The 26990-nt window shown below is 38.7% G+C and overlaps 1 protein-coding gene across 3 annotated transcripts in view; it reads right to left on the bottom strand.

Moving 5' to 3' along the window:
* MYOM1 (myomesin 1) overlaps positions 1–26990 on the bottom strand; it is a 155590-nt gene that overhangs the window by 61567 nt on the left and 67033 nt on the right. For 2 of the 3 annotated variants that reach the window (XM_043558400.1, XM_043558399.1), the window contains 7 exons: positions 22860–23001; positions 19613–19812; positions 17195–17251; positions 11080–11204; positions 6166–6349; positions 5487–5661; positions 3311–3432 (listed from right to left, as the gene is read on the bottom strand). In XM_043558400.1, the coding sequence (XP_043414335.1) occupies positions 3311–3432; positions 5487–5661; positions 6166–6349; positions 11080–11204; positions 17195–17251; positions 19613–19812; positions 22860–23001 (1005 nt within the window). Of the gene's footprint in view, positions 1–1799; positions 2088–3310; positions 3433–5486; positions 5662–6165; positions 6350–11079; positions 11205–17194; positions 17252–19612; positions 19813–22859; positions 23002–26990 lie in introns of all 3 variants that reach the window. The other variant, XM_043558401.1, reaches the window with a different exon arrangement.

The raw sequence follows: 26990 nt of genomic DNA, 5'->3' as shown, positions 1-26990 counted from the left end.
AGACTAAATTGTGAGACTGATCAGTAACTTGGCATCCAATCCGGTGTATGAGAAAAAAGCCAACACACAGTAAAAAGGGCACTGCAATTATTATTGCAAAGATAAAAAGAAGCTGCCCCACCCCTCCACGGAAGAATAATTTTTGAAATACTAACAGCAAGATGGTGCAATAATATGAAAAGTGATTCTGTTACCCGTAAGAAGACATCTTTTCCCCAAGATATATATTTTTGTTTCTTTATGTAGTTTTGTTTCTATTTGCTCCTTGAGGAAAATGAAATGTGTATATTAATTTCTCCCTCAATTTCCTTACTGAGAATTTCCATATTGTTTCCAAAAGGATAGCATTTCACCATTTGGGCATACATACCCTTGTGAGACCTTACAACTAAACAAGTTCTGTCTACACACAGGACAAATCTTATTCTGGAACTCAGCTAAATGCCACCTTAAAAAAAAATTTTTTTTTAAAGCCAGGCACAATCTGCCATGTGATTTTTCTCTTATTACATAATACTTTTTGCTGCATTATTTTTAATCTGATGTTGGACTATTATTCATATAGTACAAAATACTGAATAGTTGTCACTGTGTTTATTAGTGCATAACCAGAAATACATGTGGACGATGTTTTAAAAGACTTACTTCATTTATGTGGCTTTGCTGATCAACTTTTCACCTAACTGCTAAATTATGGTTTTCGATAAAGAAAGAGAAGGTGAGATGGTGGAAAGAAATCCATCTAGATGTGCAATAACATCAGAAAGAGTTTTCTAAATATTTATTTGGATTATAGGAAAAAAAGAACTATTTATTCTTATTCAAAAGATTCTCAGAACAATAAAGATTTTAAAAATAATACATGTGTTTCTCTTCCCCCTCACCAACCTCCTTCATTCTTTACATTAAAAAAGAAATCTCTCTCTCTCTCTCTCCCTATTACAGAGCAATGTTGAATGTGAATTCTCAAATGAATATCCCATCTCAAAGTTGAAGGGACAATAAAGGTGCCAAAAAAAATACATTACAGAAGTTAGGGGTAGGGTAGTAATAGGGGGTGGAAGACAGGCATGCTATAGTTTGTCAGTATATGCTTATCATTTCATTTTTATTTGATAAGAAAAATACTGTCTCCTAGAATATATAAGACACAAGTATCAAATATCCTAATCAGAAAATTCTGAGCTTACTGATAAATAGTCTTAAATAAAACAGTTCTGGGAATGTGATTCATAAATCATAGAATTTAGCTTTATATGATTATAATACCCTATTAAACTATTCATGGTAACTCAGAGAGATAATGTTACTCATATTCATTTGAATTAAATATGAAGGATAACTTGAACACCTGAAGATAAACAATGGAAGTTAATAACTATGATCCTGACTAAATGTGACTTCTTTGTAAAATATTTTTCCTATACATGTACTGAACATAAACATTTCAAAGGACCTCACATAGGCTGTGATTCTCAAATTATTTGTGCTCTTAGCTCTAATTTTCTTAGCAAAATGAGGCTAAACCTGTGTCTGTCTGAGAAACCAAAAAGGACTCTATAACCAAATCACCTTATTCTATTGTCATTAAGCACAGTAAACTATGTATAAAAGCCAAGCTCATATAAAATTACTTTTACAACTCACTAGACAAAAGTATTGCAAATGGATAGCTGAAAACACAGAAAATTAAGAATATACATAGATGAAAGTGAACACAGATGGAAGAGTGTGATCCGGACAATGAGGTGAGGACACTGATGGAGACAGATGGAACAGTTGACTCTTTCAACTCTCACCTATGTCCTTCTTCTTTTTCAGAGGGTCAGACTTACTTTTCCCCTTAAGAGCTGCCTTCTGTGGTGATGGGGTAAGCTCTTCCTGAACTGTTTCACTTACTTTACTCACTTCTGTTTGGCCCAGGTTGTGAGCGCTACTGGGTAGTGAAGGTTTGTTAAGTTTGCTACCAAGCAAAGCATCTTTCTTAAAGGTTGGCCGGGAGGCTTCATGCATGCCTCCCCTGGAGTCTGTTAGTCCACCAGGTGTATCATTCAGTTCAGGCCACACATCTGGAGACACTCCTCCCCCTACAATCACCAGATAACAACAGAAACGCTTTGAGCCCAGACACAGTCCAAATTGCTCTTACTTAACAGAACAAAGGGGAAACCATTAGGACCACAAACAGAACAAGTAATCTTAGTTTAACAGAAATCACTCAGATTTGCAAGAAATATGGAAAGCACACGTTTCACATAATTTACACCAAGGGAACATTTCAACTTCTCCATATTCTGGAAAAGAAGAAATGAGAACAAAAAACCACAGACAGGAAACAGGAACCATTTTGATTTGCAGAACCCAAGTATATACAAGAAAAAAGCAAACTTCTGAAGTTTTTTGAAAGATATTAAGTCCTCTTAATTCACAGAATGAGGGGGCAGAATGGGTCATAAAGTGCACAGGGCATACATTAAAGATCCTGATTTTATAACAGCTAGAATTATGTACATTACTGAAATATTAATGGTCTGTACCTCCCAACCTCAAGAAAAAAAAAACGTTACCTTATACGGGACGTATAATGGTAAAATGGTAAAACGTTACCATTATAAGGAATATTAAAAAGTAATACGGCATGATAACTGAAGATAACTGGTATTAAATAATCTTTCCCTTCAAATGCGTGTCACTCTATCACAGACATCATTTTTAGTGCTCTGAACTATGTGGGTCCTTTCCCTGCTTTATCTAAGATTGGGAGGCACATCATGTACACTCATACAATTACTTTATTACGGGTTTTATTCTGTTGATTACTTTGTGAGCAGAAATGTAGCATATGACCAAGCAACCACAAGTATCTTGCACGAAATTTAGAGGAGTTTATAAAAAGCATGTTGTTAGTGAAAACAAGCCAGGCTTTGTCGCAGGTGAAATGGCATTTAGGTACAAAATGACGTGGGTTATGGGTGATATACCACTTCACGGAACCGGATGGCCCTCCACACTCCCAGGATGAGCACGAAGTTAGAATGGAGTTTCACACAATGGGAACTATCTGAGGACACTCGGACTTGTGAAGATGGCAAGGCTACAGATGCACAGAGTCTGGGTAAGTGATGAAGATCTGTAAAATGATGGCTATGGAAGGTTAGCTGTCACCTGGAGTCAGAGAAAATGATCATCTGAGGACAGAACCCTCGAGCAGTACTAGAAGCTTTAAAACCATTTCTGGCGAGGATGGTATCTTCCTTTATAACATAAAAATTCACTTTTTGCCCTCCAAAGCTACGCAGAAGGTACTTACCTATAGCAGCTTTTACTTCAATCGCTTCTGAATCCTGTGAATATTCACTAAGTCCAGCTGCATTAACTGCTCTGACCCGGAAGATATAACTCTGGCCAGTTGCCAGTCCATGGCAAGTAAATCTAAAAGGAAAAGGAGTTTTTAAAAACTTTTCTAGCAGGCAAATTAGACAAGATGATTTTAGCTTAACTGAATGATCTGGGTTTATAAAAATAATTCGTAGAGAGATCAGGTAATGTATGTGCTTTAGACAAGAAGGCAGCTAATTAAGGCGATTTTCTAAACTCTATCAAACAATGCAGAGTCCTGGGTTTCCCCTGAATTAAGTACCTTAACTTTTCCGAGGCTCTGTGTGCTCATCAGTAAAACGGGGATAATAATGCCTCCATAATAACTTTTGTGTAAAGATTGGCTGTATTTAAAGTACTTATTTCAGGGTCTGGCATAGAGGAGTCTTTTAATAAATAATAGGTGATATTAATGATATCATTAGTGGCTATTTCAGGTTTACACTTATGGCTGTAAGACACTGGCTGCTCCCTGTTACAGAGGCCTGGTTACTGCTTCCCTGCATACCAGGGAAGACATAATGACTTGAGAAATGACACTGGAATCTGAAAATAAGATGAAATATGGATAACGATTTAGAAATGAGGATCCAGTAATGAGGTGTGAATCCATGGGCAGTTTCACACATAAAACAACCTCCTTCCTTAATAGCTATTATGGCTATAAATAGCTGTTTCATGAATCACTGTAACATTTTAATCCATCCTGAACACTGTAACCAGAGGAAATAACAGGTCTGCTAATGACTCTATTACCATTAGTAAAGTTGGAATATTTAATGAAGGCAGACATAAATGAGGCCAATTCTTCAGGTCAGCTCAGCTCAGCAAATATTTATTGAGCACTTCAGTGTTCCAGGCACTGAGCTAGGTATTGTGGACACAAAGATGAATAGAAAATGGTGCCTGCCCTTGAGAAGCTGCCATCTGTTTGTGGAAAGGCAGACCCTGCCTCACCCTCTATAAATATTTCTAAATAGCCCCAGGAAAATGCTGGGAACTGAGAGTAACAGTGAAATGAGTAAACAGGTCAAGTGAATCTCTTGAAAAACATATTGCTTTCACCCATTAATTGATTTGTCTCTATTCTCTCATGTTCTGCAAAAGAAACAACTCATCCTTTGGGGGTCCTTGGACTTGAAAGTGGCCATGCCAGAAGCTGCCTAACAAGCCTGCATGACAATTCTGGTGGGGGCAGGGGGAATTCTCCTCTCAGATCGGTCCTAAATCAAAGGAGTCTCAGAGTTTGGTTGCAGACCAGAATTCATCATCAACTTGCAAGGCTGGTTGACAAAACATTTGAAAGCAAGAAAAAAACCCTCTCCATATTAGAAACAGATGTAAAGAAGTGGCAAAGTATTCTGAGTGTCCTTTTTTTTTGGTGTTACTTATGTCTCCTTAGCACTGAGTTTCACCATGTTCAAAATTTGTAAGATGTTGATACTTTTTTCCTATTCATTTAAAATGCCTGGCTATTTTATGTCAGCTAGAGCCTATTAGACCCTTGAAATCTTATCACTTTGGATATTAAAGACCACAAAAGAGGGGTAGAAAGAACAAATAGCATAAAGGAAAAGAATCAGAAAAGAGCTATAAAGTGAACCCATCATAGCTGGCATTAATGTGTTTCTAAGTGTTTAATATCCCAAGTAAACTTTTAAAAAAATATATAGCAGTAGATAATGTTCAATTTTTAATTCATTTGGATATATAAAGCATAATGTTCTTTTTAAATTTTTAAAATATTTATTTAAGAGACAGAGAGAGAGAGAGAGAGAGAGAGAGAGAGAGAGAGAGAAAGAGCATGAGCAAGGAAAGGGGCAGAGGGAGAGGGAGTCACAGAATCCGAAGCAGGCTCCAGGCTCTGAGCTATCAGCACAGAGCCCAACGTGAGGCTCAAACACATGAACCATGAGATCATGACCTGAGTTGAAGTCAGACGGACGCTTAACCAACTGAGCCACCCCTTAAAGCATAATGTTTTAAAAAGTCTTCCTCCACTGGATGTTGGTGCTGCTGTATGGGTCCATGGCTGATTTCCTCCTGATAGCCTCTATGCTCTAGAGTCAGAAGGCTCCCCACAGCCCACCCCCCAACACTGTGGTTACCGTGGGCCCTTCACAGGGTTGTTGTTGCAGGGCTCCCACTTGCCAGAGCCAACCACGCTTGACTCTATGTAGTACCCGACCAGTTCTTTGGCGTCTTTGGATTCCTCCCATGAAACTACCACTGATGTGTCTGTATTTCTGCTTGGGATGATTTTGCCTGGGGCCTTTGGGATATCTGACAAAGGAGGAAAATGATGATCAAACTCAGGTGTGGTTTAAAAAACTTCATTCTTATCTCTCTCTCTCTCTCTCTCTCTCTCTCTCACACACACACACACACACACACACACATAAATTTTACGTAAGTAATCATCTCAAACATACAGTTACTTACTTTATATTTGTTAAAGCAGAAAATAAAAAAAATAAATATGTTAGTGTAGGGGCATAATGATAAACTAAATACCCAGGAACCTACCAACCCACTCCAGAAAAAATACATTAACAATACTGTTGAAACTCCCAAAGAAGTTTACTTTTCATAACTTCATCATTCATAATAATGAATTTTTGAAATGTATCAGTCAAGTATAGTCATCAATTAAATTCATGATACGAAAGAAGGATGCCACTACTTTTGCTTCCGGGCATATATGTTCTGATGAGTACTTGCTTTGGAAGTTTTTCTTAAATTGAAGTAAAAGAAGTTTACAGTTGTTCAAGGGAACTCCACACTTACCAAGTTTATCCCCTACCACGGTCACTTCCGTTGCCTCTGAGGGCTCACCCACTCCTGCCGAGTTAGAACAGCGGACGCGGAAGCGGTAGGATTTCCCTTCAGCCAGGTCGAAGAGAGCAAAGCGGGGAGACTTCACAGGGAGCTCTGTGTTCACCCGCTGCCAGTTTTCTGTCTCTGCGTCACACTGCAGCCCAAACAGTGAGACCCATTCACGGCACGGCAAGAATAAATGGGACCTCTAGGCCAGGCATCTAGCAGTCTTATTTATCCGTCAACAAACCACCTACCTGTTACCAGTGAGTTGAACTGGAGAAGAGATTTGGAGGAAATGGGGATGAAGCATCTGTAGTCCATAGGATTATCTAAATAAAATTGGCTTTGCATTGTTTGATAAATACTTTAATACTTCACTGACTTTATTAACCAAGTAAGATCACTGATCGACTTATAAAAGACCTTAATTTATTTTGAGGACTGCCTGGGGTCAGATCCTTTTCTAATTCTTAGGGTGGGTAATTCAATTTAATGTGCTATATAAGATACTTTAATTTTCACTGCTATAAACTTTTATTTTAATTGAGTGTTATTTAATGATTCAGAATATCATTCAGGTCTGTGCTCAAACACCACCTCCTCAGAAAGCCCTTCTTGATCACCCCCTCCCTATTCTACCAAAGAATCTGAAAGAGTTCTTTGTTCCTTTCTCATCACTCTCTATCCTTTACCTTGCTTTATTATTTTTTTAAACACTTATCTCTATTTGAAATTAAGTTATTTGTAATCTCCTCCATTGGAAAATAAGTTTCAGTGAATTGAGTTCAGCGAGTTGTCTTGTTCACTGCTATCCTCCAGAGCCTAGAATTGTATCTGACACATAGGGAATAATGAACAATTGTTTTTTCCTGAATGAATGAATTTTTTTTTTTTTAATTTGGAAGGAAGGAAGGAAGGAAGGAAGGACGGAAGCTAATGAAAGATAAAGATGTTCTTTTTTTCTTACCCATATTTTAGAATAAATTATGGGAAAAACTAATTTAAAGCAATTCTATTCTTGGAATTAAAGTGGTCTAGAGTGACTCTGAAATCCTTGAAAGGATGTGGTGTCTATTTGCACTTTGGTAGAGAATATAGTGAGAAAACTATCAGTAGTCTTCAGTAATCCTTTTCCCCTCCTATTTGTACCGTCAATTCTGCCCAAGGTCAGCAGAAATGATTTTGCTTTGGAACTTTTGAACAGTTTCAAGAGACTTTTCCAGAAATCCAAACCTTGCGATACAGTGACCAGCTGTGAGGGATGATACATTCTTGGGACTATAAAAATACTGGTATATCGTTTGGCATAACCTTCATGGATTTGAAATGAGAGACAACATGGTATGGTGAAAAGGATCCAGAGGCATCCACTCTGGTCCTAGCTTTGTTAAGAATAAGACATGTGACCTGGGGAGAGTCACATGAGTATTGTTTGGTCTCAGTTTTAACATGTGCAAAATAAGCAAATGTGACAGGGTAACCTCTAAAGTCCCTTGTAGAATCTTTCATGATGTGTCATTGTGTGTGAAAGGGTAGAGAGGATAAATTCCCCCTAACCAGTCAATCTGCTGATAACTGAGGGATAAAATTCTCCCAGACCTTCAATTCTTCAGTTTATGGCTTTAATTCATTTTGACACATTCTCCCCTGGGGAACATATAACAATTATCAGTCATTTATACTTTCATAATAAAAAATAATAGCTGCCTTTCACTATGCTAGGGGATTTATGTCATTGTAACTCTTTAATCTTCTCAACTGTGCTCTGAACTAAGTATTGTGGAGGTAGCACTGTGTGATTATCCATGTTTTCCAGAGAAGACAGGCTTGGGAAGGTTGAAAGGCAGCAATGTATACTAGTTGGATACAGTATATGAAACTGAGCCAGACTGTCTGGGTTCAAATACTAGCTCTGTCTCTTACTAAATGTGTGACCCTGAGCAAATTATATGCCCCATCGAAGCCTCAGTTTCCTCATCTACAAAATAGGCATGATGAAAATAAAAGCATTTCCCTCATAAGGTTACCTTAAGTATTAGGTGAGTTAACATGTGCAGAGTGCTTAGAACAGTGCCTGGTCCACCTGTTGGGATGAGCACTGGGTGTTGTATGGAAAACAATTTGACAATAAATTTCATTTAAAAAAATAGCAAATTTTTCCTTGGATGTATCACTTACATTTGATTAAGCATAATAAACATAAATTTTTATGAAAGGAAAAAAAAAGAACAGTGCCTGGTCATTGATAAACATCCCTGCATGCAGAAACAGAGCTAGCAAATGATACAACCCTTATCTCTGACAGGACCAGATTTTTGATAAGGGAATGAGAGAGGAAGAGCTGAAGACATAAGACATCTGAGAAAAAAGTTTGGGGCTGAGAAGAACACAGTATAGGAAGGCTGGGAACACTGGAGACCGATCCATCCAATAACCTTGCTAATAAACCCCTCACTATCAACCATTTTAGGGCTCACAGACATGGTGTAACTGGGCATAAGCTTTAGCCATGACAGGTGACTTTGTGCTTTATGTGCATGCAAATTCTGGTAAAAAGTTCTGTAAAGAAGTGCAAGCTCAGGGGTAAAGAAGCAGAACTCCCATGGGCATGAATATTCTGGGGATGAAAATGTGCTGTGGGACAAAAGCATGTAGAACATTTCTGTTTAGAAAGGTCAATGTATTAGAAGTGGCTCATCAGAATAGCTTGAGTCTCAGCTCAGGACAACGGTGTGATGTTTGGATAGTTCTGTAAGTGTGCCCTAGGTCTCTGGACATGTTCTGCTCCCCCAATATGTCAACATCCTGGGCCTTTTGTATACGTCAGCCATGCCTTTACAGGCTTCTCTGCTCACCCTGCACTCGAAATGTTCCCTCTGTTCCATGCCAGGTTTGCTCGTGGATGAACACTTACATTTTTAATCACAGACTCATATGTATTTAGGTCTAGGGAAGTTAATAGACTTTCCTGGAGAAATTAGAGTTTATGTGACCAGAGGAAATGTTTAACAGAAGCCAAAGTTGACTCATTTGAAGAAAACGCCTCAGTGGTACATTGTTACTGTGTCATTATTATAGGAAAGATGGTAATTACTGTCAGAGAGCTTACTCAGAACTCTCTTCCTGTGGAGAATTTCGAAAAGATTCAGTGGAGGGTATGTATTAAGCACACCAGGAAATAAACATTTTCCACTCTAGTCTTGCCCTCTATTAAGAAAAAAAAAGAAAAGAAAAATTTTAAAATCAGAAATGCTACTCAAGTTCTAGTTAATTTGAGGTTAATATCTAGAAAATATACAAATTACTAACAATAAAAAATCTAATATGTTTTTAGTAAAATCAGATTCTTTTGAAAGATGTCCATGTTACAGAAATAATCCATTTATTGTTACCAATGTGCTAGGGACAAGGAGAAGTGAGGCATGCTCCTCAAAGACATGATAAATGTCTTTAAAAAGGACATAAATTAATACATTTATTAATTAAAATAGGAAAACCACAGACCCTAGCATTTTTAATGCTAGTATAATATTCTCTGATGATCTGAAATAACTAAAAGGCCATGAAGATAGATGCATATTACTTTCATGTTGTCACCTAATTTGCAGAAGTTTGCACGTACCTATATACCCATCATGTCTATTCTCCTGTAATAATTATCAGGAAAGGTGACCTAATAGATGTTCTGAAATTGAATGATCAGAATAGCATTAAGGATGAAATGCAAAAGCTCTTAGGAAAACTCACCAAGCTCCGTAATATTTTTGCCAAGTAGAAACCTTTTCTATAATTTTACTACGAAGGTAAAATGTAAAGTAAATGACAACTTATCCTGTTATCACACAATTTTATAAAAACAAAATACACAAAAAATACAGCCAATTGTTTCATTTGTTGTTCTTCAAAAATAATGGTGCGTGGCTGCCAGTATAAATGTAAATGTTCTTATGGGTACCAGGAAATAAGCTTATTTTAGTTTCATTTTTTTCAATTATATCTTAATCAAAACTTTCTTAATGAATGGATTTTGAACTTCATTTTAAGTAAATTCTCTTGAAATGCCTCATCCCGGGAGCAATTATGTTTTGCCTGGCAGATACTCCTCCTTTGTGTCTGCCCTTGAAACTAGGGCACTTGCCCCAAATAACGTCCTGTCTAGGACTTGGCTCTTCTCCATTTTCTGGGCATAAATGCTTACTGTAACTGCCCTTAGATCTGTGTCTATGGTAGATTCACATATAATTCTCATCATTCCACCCATTTTAGGCTTTCATTATACGCTGCCCTCTCCAAGAGCATGACAATAAAATTACAAGATATTTGAGGGAAAGAACTAGCCAGTATCTCATGCTGTTTTGCAATCTCTGACCCCATCCTACTACCTGCACTTAGAGTAGTGCTGGCCAAGTGCCAGGCAGCATGTAAGGACTTTCTCTCTTTGATCCTCCAGCTATTTGACAGTATTCTGAAAGTATTGTCACTTCTATTCCTCTGGCTCATCTACCCTCATTGATCTTCAGTTTCGATTGCTTAAGACAAATTGTAGAGAGATGAAAAGCTATTACTAGAGTGAGAGAGACAGAGAAAGCTTCTAGAAAACTGCCATATGAACAATCTACAGTTTCGGGAGCAATTCTCTTCTTAAAGGGTTATAATTTGAGGTCTGTGGACCTCTTTGGAGTCTATGGGTGAGCTTCACAGATCTATACACCCCTGAACTTTTAGGCAAAGTTTTGTGTGATGTGCATTTTTCCATGAAGATTGTTCATAGTTTATATGGATTTGAAGAGTTCAGGACACAATGGAAATTTAAGCCCTAGTTCTCTAAAGAAATCTTTAGGAAGTGGCATGAGGTAATAATGTTTGATCCCAGAGTCTTACCTTTTCCACAAAGTATAGAATGCCCTCGTGGCCACGCTGGCCAGGGGGCTTCCAACTTAGCACCACATAGCTCCGGGTGGCCTCTGTGACAGAGAGGTCTGTGGGGGGCCCAGGAACAATACCCTCTGAAAAACAATGAGGAAAAGTGAAAAGCACACACTCTGGGAAGCCCAGCATGCTCCAAGAGGCACAGATGCTTCTCTCCTACTGGGGGAAGAGTTCATTACTTCTCCACAGTATAAAGAAGTACCCCAACTCTGAAATCCTTCCTAAAACATTCATTCATTCACTCAAAGCCACAATTTTACTTTCTTTGCTTGGCAGTTTTGATTTTCTTTCTGGTCCTTAAAAACAGTAGTAACGACATAAGTTTTACTTTCTGTACATCTTATATCAGCTTTTTATAGAATATCTTTTCAGGGCGCGCTGACAGCACAGAGCCTGGAACCTGCTTTGAGTTCTATGTCTCCCTCTCTCTCTACCCCTCCCCTACTCACGCTCTGTCTCTTTCTCTCTCAAAAATGAATAAACATTAAGAAAATATATAGAATATCTTTTCAAGGATGTTTGGAAAGCAAACAAACTTGGAATATGAGACAGTATATTCTCTAGGGCAGAAAGTTGTCTTGTTTTCTGCCCAGAATAGTAAAGATAATATCCTTCAGAGAAAGGTTGGGTAGATCTGTTAGCAGCCCCCTTATAAGACTGGGGAGTCCTAAGTACAAGGTTTCTCAGATGTGACACAAATGTACTGTGTGTGCACACCCATCTGTGCTCCTCCATACCCCCTGTGGGACTTGGTGTGGGGAGGGGGAGACAGTGCAGGGAAAAATAATGGGAACGTGAAGCTCATGTGGTCTACTACGCTGTGAATTATAGAGTCCTTTGTTTCTGATCTAGGACTCTCTTGTCTTTTGCCAGCATCTATGAAACTGTGGTAGAAAATGTATTAGTTTGTAAGTCGGGTAAAATTTTAGAGCCTCCACAGTTCCTGACATCAGAGTAACCCTTCCATGTCAAATAACTAAAATACCATGCAAAATACATGAAACGCCTGTCTATAGACATTGGATATTAGCTGTCTTAGGACAATGATGACTGATAGGAGAGAAACAAATTAAAGTGAGCTCTACTATTGTCCTAGTTTATTGTCCAGAGAGAAGTTCAAGACAGCAGCTCAGGAAGAGGAACCATGTAGAGCCTGGCAGTCTCCCCAGCTGGAGGAAAAAAAGCTGGAATTCCAGGAAGGGCAAGGTATCTATCTACAGATAGAGTCAGAAGGATGAATACTGGAGGAAAGGGCTACACTGAGAGAGAGGCTTCAGAGATCTGCAAAGGGTCTGTCTGGAGTGTTCACCTGAGTACTGATCAGCACATGAATATGAGGAAACCACTTGAGGCTGGAGAAAACCCACACAAAAGAATTGGAGAGAACAATCCTCAAAGCTCTCATGGGGCCTGGGAGAGTCCATATTCCCACCAGTCAGAGTGTAAATCTAATTCCCAAGCATCCGGTAGAGTACTGCTCAGAAGGGTATTTCCTCTGTAGTATGGCCAAATTATCCCTAGACTAAAGGCTGTTCTGATTTCACCTAACAAAAGCAACCCTTGAAAGATCAAATCGTTTCCCCAGAACAAAGCTCAAGAGCATTTATAAAAAAACAAAAATATCCAGCACCAAACAATGTAAGTTTGAAATGTCTGGCATCTCATGAAAAATTATTAAGTATGCAAAGAATCATGAAAATATAGCCCCTTCTGAGGAGAAAAATCAATCAATGAAAACAAAACCAAAAATGTCACAGATGATAGAATTAACAGGCAAGGATATAAAAACAGTTATTATAAATATATTCATTATGTTCCAGAGCATAAAGATTAAACCTGTTAATTAAAGACATGGAAAATGTAAAAATAATACAAATTGTTCTATACTTCTACAGCTGTAAATTACAAAACCTAAAATGAAAACAAAACAAAACAAAACCCACACACTGACTGGAATTCATAGCAAGTTAGACACTGAAGAAAAGGATAGTAAAATTATGGCACAGTAGTAGAAAATGTCTAAAATGGAACACAGAAATCAAAAAAGACTGAAAGGAAAAATGGATATCGCATCAGCAAGCTGTGATTTCAAGTGACATGTAATTGGATTTCCTAAAGTAGAGAAGAGAGAAAGGGATACAGAAAAAAGATGTTTAAAGAAAGACTTGTGAGGGGTGCCTGAGTGGCTCAGTGGGTTGAGTGTCCGACTTCGGCTCAGGTCATGATCTTGCAATTCATGAGTTCGAACCCCACATCGGGCTCTGTGATGACAGCTCAGAGCCTGGAGCCTGCTTCAGATTCTGTGTCCCTCTCTCTGCCCCCTCCCCACTTACTCTCTCTCTCTCTCTCTCTCTCTCTCTCTCTCAAAAATAAAAATAAACATTTTTTAAAAATTTAAAGAAGAAATACTGGTGAAAAAATTTTCCAAATCTCATGAAACCAATCTCATGAATCCAATTCCAATCTCATGAATCCAAGAAACTTGTACACCCCAAGCACAAGACACATGAAGGAAACAACACAGATGCATATCATAATCAAATTTGTAAATCCAGTGATAAAAAGAATCTATCAAAATCTGGCAGAGAGGAAAAGATCTGAGGGACAAAGTAAGAATAACAATAGTCATTCTTATAGTGTAGGTCTGAGCTATAATGGACCATCCTTTCTAAAGTACTGAAAGGAAGGGTGCCTGGGTGGCTCAGTTGGTTAAGCGTTTGACTTTGGCTCAGGTCATGATCTCTCAGTTCATGAATTTGAGCCCCACATCAGGTTCTGTGCTGACAGCTTGGAACCTGGAACCTACTTCAGATTCTGTGTCTCCCTCTCTTTCTGGCCCTTCCCCTCTTGAGCTCTGTCTCTCTCTCTCAAAAATAAATAAACATTAAAAAAAATTCTTTTTAAGTACTGAAAGGAAAACTGTCAATCTAGAATTCTATAACCAATGAACATATATTTCAAAAATGAAGATGAAACAGAGACTGTTTCTGACATACAAAAAAAAAATAAAATAATTCATAACCAGCAGGCCTGCACTATAAGAAATAGTAAAGGAAATGCCTGAGATTCAAAGAGATCTACGCAGGGGCACCTGGGTGGCTGAGTAGGTTAAGCGCTGACTTCGGCTCAGGTCATGATCTCATGGTTTGTGAATTCAAGTCCCGCATTGGGCTTTGTGAAGATAGCTCAGAGCCTGGAGCCTGCTTCAGATTCTGTGTCTCCCTCTTCCTGCCCTCCCTCACTAGCACTTGTCTGTCTCTCTCTCACTCAAAAATAAATAAACCTTAAAAAAACAAAGAGATCTACCCAAAGAAATGAAGAACAACAGAAATGGTAAAAATGTGAGTGAATATTTGAAAATTTGTTCTTACTTTTAAATTTCTTTGAAAGATAAGTGACTATTTGAACCAAAATAACAGCAATGTATTGTGCAATTTATAATATATACACAAATAAAATCCATGCAATAACAGCATCAAGGCTTGAAGGGGGAAATGGAATAATACTGTTTGGTTTTTTTTTTTTAATTTTTTTTTCAACATTTATTTATTTTTGGGACAGAGAGAGACAGAGCATGAACGGGGGAGGGGCAGAGAGAGAGAGGGAGAAACAGAATCGGAAACAGGCTCCAGGCTCTGAGCCATCAGCCCAGAGCCTGACGCGGGGCTCGAACTCCCGGACCGCGAGATCGTGACCTGGCTGAAGTCGGACGCTTAACCGACTGCGCCACCCAGGCGCCCCTGGAATAATACTGTTTTAAGTTCTTACACTATACATGAAGTAATATATTACTTGAAGAAAGGTTGTGATAAGATGTATATTATAAATTCTGAACTACTATAATACAAAATAAAGAATTATAGCTAATAAGATAACACAGCTAAAATGGAATAATAAAAAATACTAAATCCAAAAGAAAGTAGAAAAAGAGGAAAAGGAAACAAACACATGGAACAGATAGAAAACAAATAGCAAGATGGTAGATTTAAATCCAACCATATCAATGATCACACAAAATGTAAATTGTTCACTCTAGTAAAAAGGCAAAGATTACCCGAGTGGATAAAAAATCAAGACTCAGCTATATGCTGCCTACAAAAATACAATTTAAATATAGGTCAAAAGTAAAAGGATGAAAACCATATGCCATGCTAACACTAATAAAAAAAACAACAACCCTGGAATGATTACATTAATATCAGACAAGGTAGATTCCTAAGCAAAAAACACTACCATGAATAAAAAGTATCACTTTATAATAATACAGTGGGTCAGTTCATTAGAAGATAAATTACTTATGCATGTAATAACAAAACCTCAAACTATATGAAGCAAAACCTGGTAGAGCTGCAAGAAATACATAAATCTATTTTTCAGTCAGAGATTTCATCACTGCTCTATCAATTTAATAGACCAAGTAGATAGAAAATCATTAAAGATATAAAAGACTCAGTTGAAATCTCCATAAGTTTTGTAATAGAAATTAATAAGCTGATTTTAAAATTTACATGGAAATGCAAAGACAGAATAGCAAAAACAACTTTGGGGAAAAAAATTAGAGGACTAATACTACCTAATTTCAAAACTCTGAAGCTATTTATGTGTTTGGTTTTTTGTTTTAAACATGAAGCTTTTTAAAACAACAACAACCTGAAGCTTATAAAAGCTATAGTAATCAAGATAGTGTGATTGGTATAGAGAAAATAAAATTGACCAATAGAGAGTCCAGAAATATGCAACCAATTGATTTTGACAATGGTGCCAAGGCAATTCAATGGGAAAAGGATTATCTTTTGAACAGATTGCTGAAATAATTGGATAGCCATATGCAAAATGATCAGGATAATAAGAATAACAACTTGGGTTCTTACTTCACACAATATAGAAAAAAAATGATTTGAAATGGAGCATAGATTAAAATCTAAGAGCTAATGTTGTAACATTTCTAGAAAACAAAGCAGGAAAAATATCTGAGTAAACTTGATTTGGCAAAGATTCAAGCATCATGATGCAAAAATGGCAATATATACATAAAAAGATGCCCAACATTGGGGCTCCTGGGTGGCTCAGTCGGTTGAGCATCTGACTTTGGCTCAGGTCATGTCTCACAGTTTGTGGGTTCGAGCCCCACATCAGGCTCTATGCTCACCGCTTGCTCAGAGCCTGGAGACTGCTTCAAATTCTGTGTCTCCTTCTCTCTCTGCCCCTCCCCTGCTCACGCTTTGTCTCACTCTGTTTCTCAAAAAGAAATAAATGTAAAAAAAAAAAAAAGATGCCCAACATTATTAGGAAAATGTACATTAAAACCACTATGCACCCACTATAAAATACCACTACTGGTGATAACGTGGACAACTGGAACTCACATACTGCTGATGGGAATGCAAGGTGGTATAACCATCTTGGAAACAGTTGGCAGTTTCTTTAAAAATTAAACACACCTACCATATGACCTATCCATTCAACTCCTAGGTATTCATCCAAGCAAAATGAAAGCATATGTCCCTACAAACACTTAACAAGGATATTCATAGAAATTTTTGACAGTAAATGGATGAAAAAATTGAAATGAACTGATATATACATCAACATGAATAAATCTTAAAGCAATTATGCTCAGTGAGGAAAATAAGATAAAAATGAGTATGATTCATTCATCTAAAAGTTTGGACAATGCAAACTATAGTGACAGAAAGCAGATCAGTGATGGCCTGGAGATGGGGAAGAGGTATGAGAAAGAAATTACAAAGGGGCCTGAGAAAATTTTAGGGGTGATGCATATGTTCATTATTTTGATCATGGTGACAGTTTCACAGGAATATACACATGTAGAATTTATCAAATTGTACATTTTACAGATATCAATTTACTATATGTCAACTGTACCTCAATAAACCTTTTTTTTAAAACAGTGATTCTCTGAAAATATAAATTCCTTTATGGTATCCAAATATTTCAGAATGTCCTCTCTAAACATCTTAAATAATATGCACTGTACCCTTCACAATAAAGGATAAACCACGTGGCAAAACATGGGCAATAATATCTGGGGAAAACTGAGTTTTACCTGAAGGTTCTTCTTCAGTGACAATGATCTGTCCAGTCCAGGGTGCTGAAGGGCGACCTAAACATAGATAAATGTAAAAATCACAAAATTCTTAAATGCAGTTTCAACTGTATTCACAAACTGGCCATATTAGTCAGAATTGACTTTGTTACTAGTTTGCTTAGGTATTTTCATAATGAATCTTACTGAGCACATATATGGTGTTATGTCTTCAAGGGACTCACAATCTGCTAGAGCACAGAACCTACCTAGTTGGAGTCAATATTTCTGGAAATGTACTTTTGCAAGCAAGGTAAATAACCTGTGTTTGTTTACTATTCAATATAGATCTCTGGAAACATGTAGGTTCCTTCATGTCTTCTTAAGAGATAGCATGTATTTGGGGGAAACGTTTCTGGAACAATTGTAAGCCCAGTAGTTATTTATCTGCAATAATGAAACTCAAAGAGGAGAGGGGGGCTAATCCTGCAGTACAATGAAATGAAAGTGAATGAAATGAATCCTGCAGTACAGTTCAATGAAAGCGATTTCTTTCCATTGTATTTTGACAAGTGTTATTTATGAAGGAAACCAGCTTAGATCTGGAGTAAGAAAAATGGGTGAGATGGGCAGGAAAAGATTAAAATGCATTTAAATCCATTTCATTCATTCATTCATTCATTCATTGAAGAGGAAATTCACTTCTGTGTTCCCACAAATATCAGAGAGAATGGTTCAACTCCTGCTTTATCACCAGACTTTTCAGCATAGTTTGTACAGAAACAGAAAGGTAATACATAAGATAACCTATTTTCAATTCAAACGAATCTTACTCTCATTGGAATTTATTTAAAAAGTAGAGTAAATGAAAGAATGAGATGGAATTAGGAAAGAGGGAGGGAAGTCAGATAGTAAGTGAAAAGTAATTAGAGGGCAATCAAGGAGCCTGATTAGAAAAAGTCTCCAGACTTTTTCTGGAGCTTAGCTTTTTGTGACGCCACACATCTACCTAAGGCAAAAACAAAACAAACAAACAAACAAACAAAAAACACTGCAAATAGGACATAGACTAGCAGTCCTCAACTGGGGTGATTTTGCACCTCAGGGACATTTGGTAATGTCTGGGGACAATTTTGATGGTCACAATGGGGAAGGGAGGTCGTTATTGGTATCTAGTGGGTAGATGTCAGGGATGCTTCTCAACATCCTACAATGAACAGGACAGCCCCCTATAACAAAGAATTATCTGGCCTAGACTGTCTATAGGGCCAAGGTTGAAAAATCTGTTATAGACTGAAGTGTTAATATCCAATGATTTATTTTTATTTTTTTAAATGTTTATTTCTTTTTGAGAGAGAGAGAGAGAGAGAGAGAGAGAGAGAGCGAGAGCATGAGCAGGGGAGAGGCAGAGAGAGAGGGAGACACAGAATCCGAAGCAAGCTCCAGGCTCTGAGCTGTCAGCACAGAGCCCAACGTGGGCTCAAACTCATGGACCGCGAGAGCATGACCTGAGCCAAGGTCAGATGCTCAACCGACTGAGCCACCCAGGTGCCCCTCGAACAGTTTTTTAAAATATCATTTTGTGGTTTCTATTGAGGATGCATATGGGTTCCCATGAAACAAATGCAGAGCATAATTCATATACCATGGTTTTGACATTGAGACTTGGAGTTTAAATATATGAAAAGATTATTTTTGATGGTCTGATATGGAAACTCAAGTATAGATCAGATATGTTGTAAATGTGTTTTTCCTTCGATATAAAGAAACTTACGGTGGAGATATTAATGCTCTAGGGGGCAAATTCTAGGTTAAGAAGCATCCCTGGCATCTACCCACTAGATGCCAATAACGACCTCCCTTTCCCATTGTGACCATCAAAAGATGTGACCATCTTATAATTTTAAGAATTAAAGGAAAAACATTTGGAGTGTGCTAATAAAATGAATAAAAATGCTTCCCAGACTCTTGATTATCATATTTCATTTCAAACAGAATGACCAGAACTCAATTTAATAAGGAGAAGTTTTCTGAATCAAAATAAGAAATAAAGCTCTTAACTCTTAAATATAGAGAACAGAGGTTGCTGGAGGGATTGTGTGGGGGGGTGGGGGGGATGGGCTAAATGGGTAAGGGGCATTAAGGAATCTACTCCTGAAATCATTGTTGCACTATATGATAACTAACTTGGATTTAAATTTAAACATAAATAAATTATTTTTTAAAAAATAAAAAAATAAAGCTCTTAGTGAATGGATGAGTCAAGAAAACAAATTGTTTTTGTTTTTTTCCTCTAGGATTTTCTAACCCATAAAGGATTTCCTATTCTCTTCTCCCTCTAGTGGAAGGGGGAGGAATGACCTCGCAATGAGCTGTACTATAGTTATAAATATATTAAAAAAAGGTTCAAGAAGATCCTGAAAATTGAAAAATGCTTACTTTTCAGTCTAGCTTTCTCAGCTGGATCCAGAGCAGCCACGGGCTCAGAAACTCTAGATGGTAGACCTATTCCAGTTTTATTCACAGCTCGAACTCGGAATATGTAAGAACGACCTTCTATCAACCCAGTGACTGGAAAACGAGCGAACTTCACAGGTGTGTCATTGCATTGAGACCAGCTATCTGTGCCCACCTCACACCTATGGGGAAAAAGAGTGATCAATAAGAATTAAAAGAAGTCTGACTAAATTAATAGCTCCAAATCTGCAAACCCACCCAATTGCTTCAGATCTCCCTATAAAATATCCAGCTCGGGTGTGGTTCAGTAGTTATTTAACTGCATGCACTTGGTTCCACTTAATTGCAATGTGTCTTCTTTAATAAGAAAGAAGCCTCAGATCCTTCCTAAACACATATACTTCCTTTAAATTCCCTGAAAACTAGCAGCTGAGGGCCTTGTATGCTAGGCAGAGGAACTTTGGGGAGAAAAAGCAGAAGCAGCAGGCAGGTATGTACACTCTCGACATTGGAGAGACTAAGAGGGAGGATCCCCCAGACATCTCCCTGGCTGACGTCTTTAATTCCATTGTTGGTGACTTCTTTCTTTGTCTTCTTTACACATTTTCTTTTAAAAATAAAAATTTTGTTTGAGGAAGTTAACACCTTAAATGTACCTGTTTATACTGTAGTTTGGAAAGAGCTCACTTTTTTTTTCTTAGGTAATCTCCACACCCAATGTGGGGCTCAAACGCATGAGCCTGAGATCAAGAGTTGCCTGCTCTACCGAGTAGCCAGCCACCCTTGGAAAAAGCCTACTTAATGATCATTATATGCTGTGTAGGTAGAAGGGTAAAGAGAGTATTATAATATACTTGTTTCTTAACAGATGAGATTGATGAGATGCAGGGAAATTCCCAGGCCCACTGGCAGGGAAAGATTAAGTGCTTAGAACCTCTGATTTCTAACTGGGTGCTTTTAGTACAGTTGGTGTCTGGGGTGGAGTAGTTCATATCATGCTATTGGCCTGATAGACGGGGCTAGGGGCTCAGCATGTGATTAAATTATACAGCACTAGGATTAAGTAACTCATCAGCTTTTATGAGAACACAGAACTTTTAGTTTATGTCACTTCCCCAATATGGTCTATGTCTAAAACATCTAATTCCCGGGGCGCCTGGGTGGCTCAGTCAGTTGAGTGTCCAACTTCAGCCAGGTCATGACTTCACGGTCTGTGAGTTCAAGCCCCACGTCAGGCTCTGTGCTGACAGCTCAGAGCCTGGAGGCTGTTTCAGATTCTGTGTCTCCCTCTCTCTCTGCCCCTCCCCTGCTCATGCTCTGTCTCTCTCTGTCTCAAAAATAAATAAAAACATTAAAACATCTAATTCCCAAATAATTCTGATGGGGGAGGGAGTTCTAATGGCAGTGCAAAGTTGGTCAGGGTGGGAAGTTTCTCTTCACTTCTTCAGCCTCACCCTTCCAGTTTTTGATATAGACAATAGACATTTTCCTCACCCTTATGTAAAGTGCTGTCAAATATGGCTTAAATCCCTGCCTTTCACCCTTAAATCTTGCCTTTGCAGAAATTCTGGAGCTGCTATGGGTAGGGTATGGGAGGGAGCCAAGAGGCCTAGGACAATTCTTCAAACTGCCTCTGTCTCCAGAGATTCTCTCTCTCTCCCTATGCAGATGCTGTCATGGTGACCCAGTGATAGTAGAGTGTGTTTCCCAACCCTCATGTGGGCAGAAAGAAAGGAGGGCAGTAGCTGCTCTGGAGATGCCTACAGCATGTTGGAGCAGAAAGGACACCAACATATGGCCAGGCTGATATTTGAATTCTAGTGTGACTTTAGGCAACTTAGTGTTTTCTCATGAGTATGTGGCTTTGGGCCAGCTGTTTCCTACTTGTAATAAGAGTGTCTACCTTTCAAATGGTGGTTATAGGTTAATGGTTAATATATGTGATGTGTTTAGAACAGTGCCATGAACGTAACCAATTTTAATAAATACAAGCCACAATATGGTTATTTTCATGATGACTAAGCAAAATGTGCTACTAATTGTTGCTGGTCTTTCACTGATGAAGTTTGCAAATCCCTTGGAAATCTGCCAAAGACAATAAGGCAGTCTGTAAAAATGAAAAAGAATCTACCTAAAACTTAACAGTTCATCATCACTAAATGACAAAACAATGTGGAAGAATTTAGCATGGGTTAAATAGTGTATTATTTATTATAAATATTTCTCTGCATGGTATTGAGCCCAATAGGCATGCATATATATATATATATATATATATATATTATACTGAATTTTTAATGTTTATTTATTCTTGAGAGAGAGACAGAACATGAGTGAGGGAGGGGCAAAGAGAAAGGGAGACACAGAATCTGAAGCAGGCTCCAGGCTCTGAGCTGTCAGCACAGAGCTCAATGTGGGGCTTGAACCCATGAACTGCAAGATCATGACCTGAGCCAAAGTCAGCTGCTCAACCAACTGAGCCACCCGGTGCCCCAATAAGCATATATTTACTTATTACTATAAATATTAGGTTTAATACACCTTAGTACAAACCTATTGTACCACAGTGGCACAGATTATCTGTCCCTAGTGGTTTCTACAATTAGATTCTATTACTGAAAATTGGAAAGAAAATTGGAACAACTATTTGAATAGAAACTAAGTCAGATAATAATGTATTTAGGTTGATAATCTAAATTTGTTGTCTATATTGACCAAACTCACTGTATAATTAATGTGTAAGACCCAATTGCTATAAATATCAGAAGTTCTAAGTTTTAGAGAATGTGAACAACAAAAAGTTATAGAAAGAATATGATTTAATACTATTGATATTTGTTATTTCTTTGTCTAATTTGAAACCACATCCTGTAATGTAAATAGGATTTTGTTAGTATTCCTAAAGCATTATTGTTTAAATTACTTAATATTTTAAAATTACTAACAAATTAGGAATATGGACATTAAATATAATGGACACCAGCTATTTCCAAAGTGGTCTCCAGAATGTCTATAAATTCATAGCATTCTTGCCAAATTGGTGATTTGCATTAGTAGTCAGATTCAAAAATTGTCTTTGGGATTTAGGTGTGTGTGTGTGTGTGTGTGTGTGTGTGTGTGTGTGTGTGTGTGTATTTGTGAGAGAGAGAGAAAGAGAGAAAGAGAGGGAGACAGAGAGACAGAGAAAGAAGGAGAGGAGACCAGAAAAGAAAATAGACTAAGTACTAACTTATCAATAAAATATCCCAGAATAGGACTCCCTCCATCCACAGCTGGCTGTTTCCAAGAGATGATGATATAATCTTTGTTGGCATCCAAGCACATCACGTCTAAGGGAGCAGCTGGGGCTCCTTCAATCTCTGCATCAGCATCTGTGGAGACACAGAAGGATCTCATTAACCCTCTCAGATAAGCTCCATCACAGTCTGGCAATCCAAGACTTAGTGCATATATTTCCTACCACATTTATAGTGGCTACATCTTTGGCTCAAGTAGAGCAAGCTTCAACCTTATAATTTGCTTACCAACATGATGATGTGTGTTTTCATCATCAGCACAAAGAACATTATGTTAGCAAGGGCTCTCAAAAGGACCCGTGACCTTTGCTTTATGGCCTTTGCCTACCCAAAATGTTCTAAAGGAAAATAAGTATGGAGATGTCAGGAATTGCTATCAGAAAAGTCTAAGGTGAGCCAAGTCAGAAAGTCTGTTCTTAAGATATCTCTTGTACAATATTACTCAGAAACATGAGCCACTCCAAAGGGGAACAAAGAGTCCCTTCTGTCACCTTCTCGATGCATCCACAAAAGAATAAAAAACTTTACCCACTCCTCTGCTGGGCACTACCATTTTGGAAGATAAAGGAAAACATTCCTTTTAATCAAATGTTTGTTCCCAGACTGAAGACACTTGCGAAAGGAACTCTGATGCAATACCCACATCTGAGTGGAGTTTATCTGAGTTTAGTAAAAGTCCAGGATTATACAGGAAAGAGACGGCAGTGACTGTTTATGAAACAGGATCCTCTGACAGTGGGTGTCCTCAGCAGTGTCTTCAGGCATAGCTCACATAGTGAATCAGGGATGTTTTTAGGAGAGCAAGGGGAATGAAAATAATCAGTTAATAGCCTTTTAAGTGAGATTAAGATGAGAGGTGGAGTTCCTGGAGGTGGGGTCCACATTGCCAATTTCTCCTGAACTCCAGCCAACCTTTTCATAACTGGAGTTAATAGGAGAGGAGGCTGAGACATGTCGGACCACTCAACTCAGGCAAAACACTCCTGTTGACTGAATAAATCCTTTTTTTTTTTTTTTACAATGAGCTACACTTCTGTAACTCTTATGAATTACTAAAATATTTGATAAGAAGGCAGAGATATCTGTGCACTTCTGAATTTGATAGGTTTGCATTACCTGAGAAGAGCTAAAGTCACTTTGGTTTTGAATATTCTATTTTTTGCCCCATGAACCTGTAGGAAAGTGTTTCTAGGCAACTTCTCTGGTGTAAGTGACTAACTTAGTGTAGAATTAACTAAATCCTGGTGCCTAAAAGCAAGCGTTTTGGTGGGGAGAAACTTCTTTCCTTTCAGGCTTTGAGAGCACTGGATGGGGGCAGAGCCGGCTGATGGTGAAGTTAGAGCAGAGTTGGAAGGGTGTAGAGATGCTGAGGTTAATAGGCTTAAATGGCAGAAGAGGAAGGCTGGAAAGCTGCTCATTTGGATGGGGACAGCTGGTCACCTCTACCCATGTCCTTTTGCTAAAGGCCCATAATGTAACAACCAGTAATCCCTGAGTTGATAGAGCAGTTTAGTTTGCTGAATATCCATTATATATAACAGAGCCTATCAGATGGTAGGCATTTCAGGAGCCATTTTTCAGCATATTTATAACATTTCTTGGACTATGCCATTCTTGGGATGGGCATGACAGTCCCTCACAAAACAGGTTCTGTATAGAAGCCAAATCCAAATACTGTGTTATGTTGCATCTCATTTGTCTGGCCTAAATCTGGGAGGGAGCCACAATTCTGGTTATAGGCACTGAGAAATGGCACTGAAAAAACCCCTAGGCTATGTCAGAGGTCCCAGAAAAAGTCCAATAAAGAATCATCGAGGCATAACTAAGGTTTTTTTGAGTCACCAAGAGATACTCTCTGTTTGGGTAAGACAACTGAGAGCAAAGGAAAAGACTTTGCTTATTCAGTCCTTGTCTAGCCAGGTTTATCCAGGTGGTTTGGCTGAACAAACTTACTTGCTGATGAGTTTCAGTGTGTCTGTTTTCACTGCAATTGATCCAGAGGCTAGCATCTGTCTTCCCTCAGTGATACTGGACTTTTCCTGTAACACTTTTGTGTAGGAGAAAGTCTGACACATTTTCAGGTGATGTAGATATTCCTGTATCTTTATCGGTTGTTGATCCCATGGCAGAATTCAACAATCGTTACTGTTCACTACTGGTGTGTATAGGCTGTTAACCATCCCCATTATCCATTCTTTGTGTTTCCTAGATGCCCCAGCTTTAGCAAGAAACATGGCTGCCCAAGTGGATACATGATGCCTAGCTTCCCTCACAGTGAAATGTGTGCCTATGGCTAAGTGTTTACCATGCAGAAGGGATGTGTGCAACTCTGCATCTCCCCCTCCACTTCCTTTCCCTTCCCATAGTCTGGGATGGGAACATGGGATAACACCACGGGGGCAATGGAACACCAATGGAGACAGGACCTGGGACTCTGAACCATACCTCTACTTCTGAGTTGACAGACATACAAGAGAAATTAACCTTTTCGTATCATTTCAGCAGCTTAGCCTATACCCTAATTGAAATCCTGGGTTAGGCTTCCGAAGACCTGTATCCTATGTCCACTGCTGCTTTTAACTAACTGTGAGTCTACTGGTAAATCACTTTGTTTTTCTGAACCTCAGTTTCTGCATCTTAAAATTAAAGGGGTGGACCAGAATGGGAATCCAAGCTTTTTTGTGCCATAGACTCCTTTGGCAGACTGGCAAAGAAAGTCTAGAAGCCCCTTTTCAGAATATTGCTTTCAAATGCATAAAATAAAAGACATGAGATTACCAAAGAAACTAAATATATTGAAATATAATTCTTAAAAAAATTTTTTTTATGTTTATTCATTTTTGAGAGACAGAGAGAGACAGAGCATAAGCAGGGGAGGGGCAGAGTGAGGAGACACAGACTCTGAAGCCACGCTCCAGGCTCTGAGCTGTCAGCACAAAGCCTGATGCGGGGCTCGAACTAATGAGCCGTGAGATCATGACCTGAGCTGAAGCAGGATGCTTAACCAACTGAGCCACCCAGACACCCCAAAATACAATTCTAATCATAGACCCTTTGGGAGTCTGTGGATCCCACTTAAGGACACCTGACCTCTAAAGTTCCATCTTGATCAAAATTCCTGTGAGTTTATGATTCTATTTAGTGCATGAGAGATTTTTTTAAAAATATAGTAAGTCTCCTATATTGTTTATATTTCAATTTTCTGTATATTATGATGTTTTGACACCTTAAAAGCCTTTCTGACTGGGGAGATGCTGCCCCTCCCAGGGCTAGCCAATTCTTGGATAGAATGGGCTCAGCCAGAGCATGCCTTTAATATGCAAACTGACCCATCCAGAGCCACACATTCTCTATCTGGTCTGTGCACCCCAGGAAGCAATATTCCCCTGCCGTAATCATCCCAGGGCCTGGTAGCAGGCCAGTACGGACCACGCCTATAGTTTAGAGTCCACCCAAATTATTCAAACTAGCCAATCCTAAACTGTTTATCCTGCCCTGCCTTGCCTTGCCTTTCCCACAGAAACTCCAATAAAAGCCATGGCCTAAGCTCTCCCCTCCTTCCTACCCCTTCTTCCTGGCCAACCAATGCTGATTTTCCCCCACGTGGCCCTGTGTGGTGTGCAGTACCTCCTGTCTCTAGGACCTGTGGGTGCAATAAACTTCGTTTTCTGGATCCTCTCCTGTGTCTCCTCTTGTGGCCACACCTGACTAACCATCACAGAAGAGAACACAGAACACTGCTCCTGTAACCTGGAACTGTCAATGGTCTTCCAAATGCACTGGGATCCCATACAAATCACATTCCCACTTGTATATAGCCAATCCATTTAAAACACAGCTGAAGAATTAAAGACTCCTAAAATCACAATTCTAGTTTGCCTTCAAGATTAAATTGCAGGGGTGCCTGGGTGGCTCAGTCTTTGGCGTCTTTGGCTCAGGTCATGATCTCGTGATCTTTGTTGGTTCAAGCCCCATGTCAGGCTCTGTGCTGACAGCTCAGAGCCTGGAGCCTGCTTCGGATTCTGTGTCTCCCCCTCTCTCTCTGCCCTTCCCCCACTCATGCT

The sequence above is a fragment of the Prionailurus bengalensis genome, chromosome D3, assembly GCF_016509475.1.
Source record: "Prionailurus bengalensis isolate Pbe53 chromosome D3, Fcat_Pben_1.1_paternal_pri, whole genome shotgun sequence".
NCBI lineage: Eukaryota > Metazoa > Chordata > Mammalia > Carnivora > Felidae > Prionailurus > Prionailurus bengalensis.
Note: the sequence above shows the minus strand (reverse complement) of the source record. Positions and strands in the feature narration are given on the sequence as shown.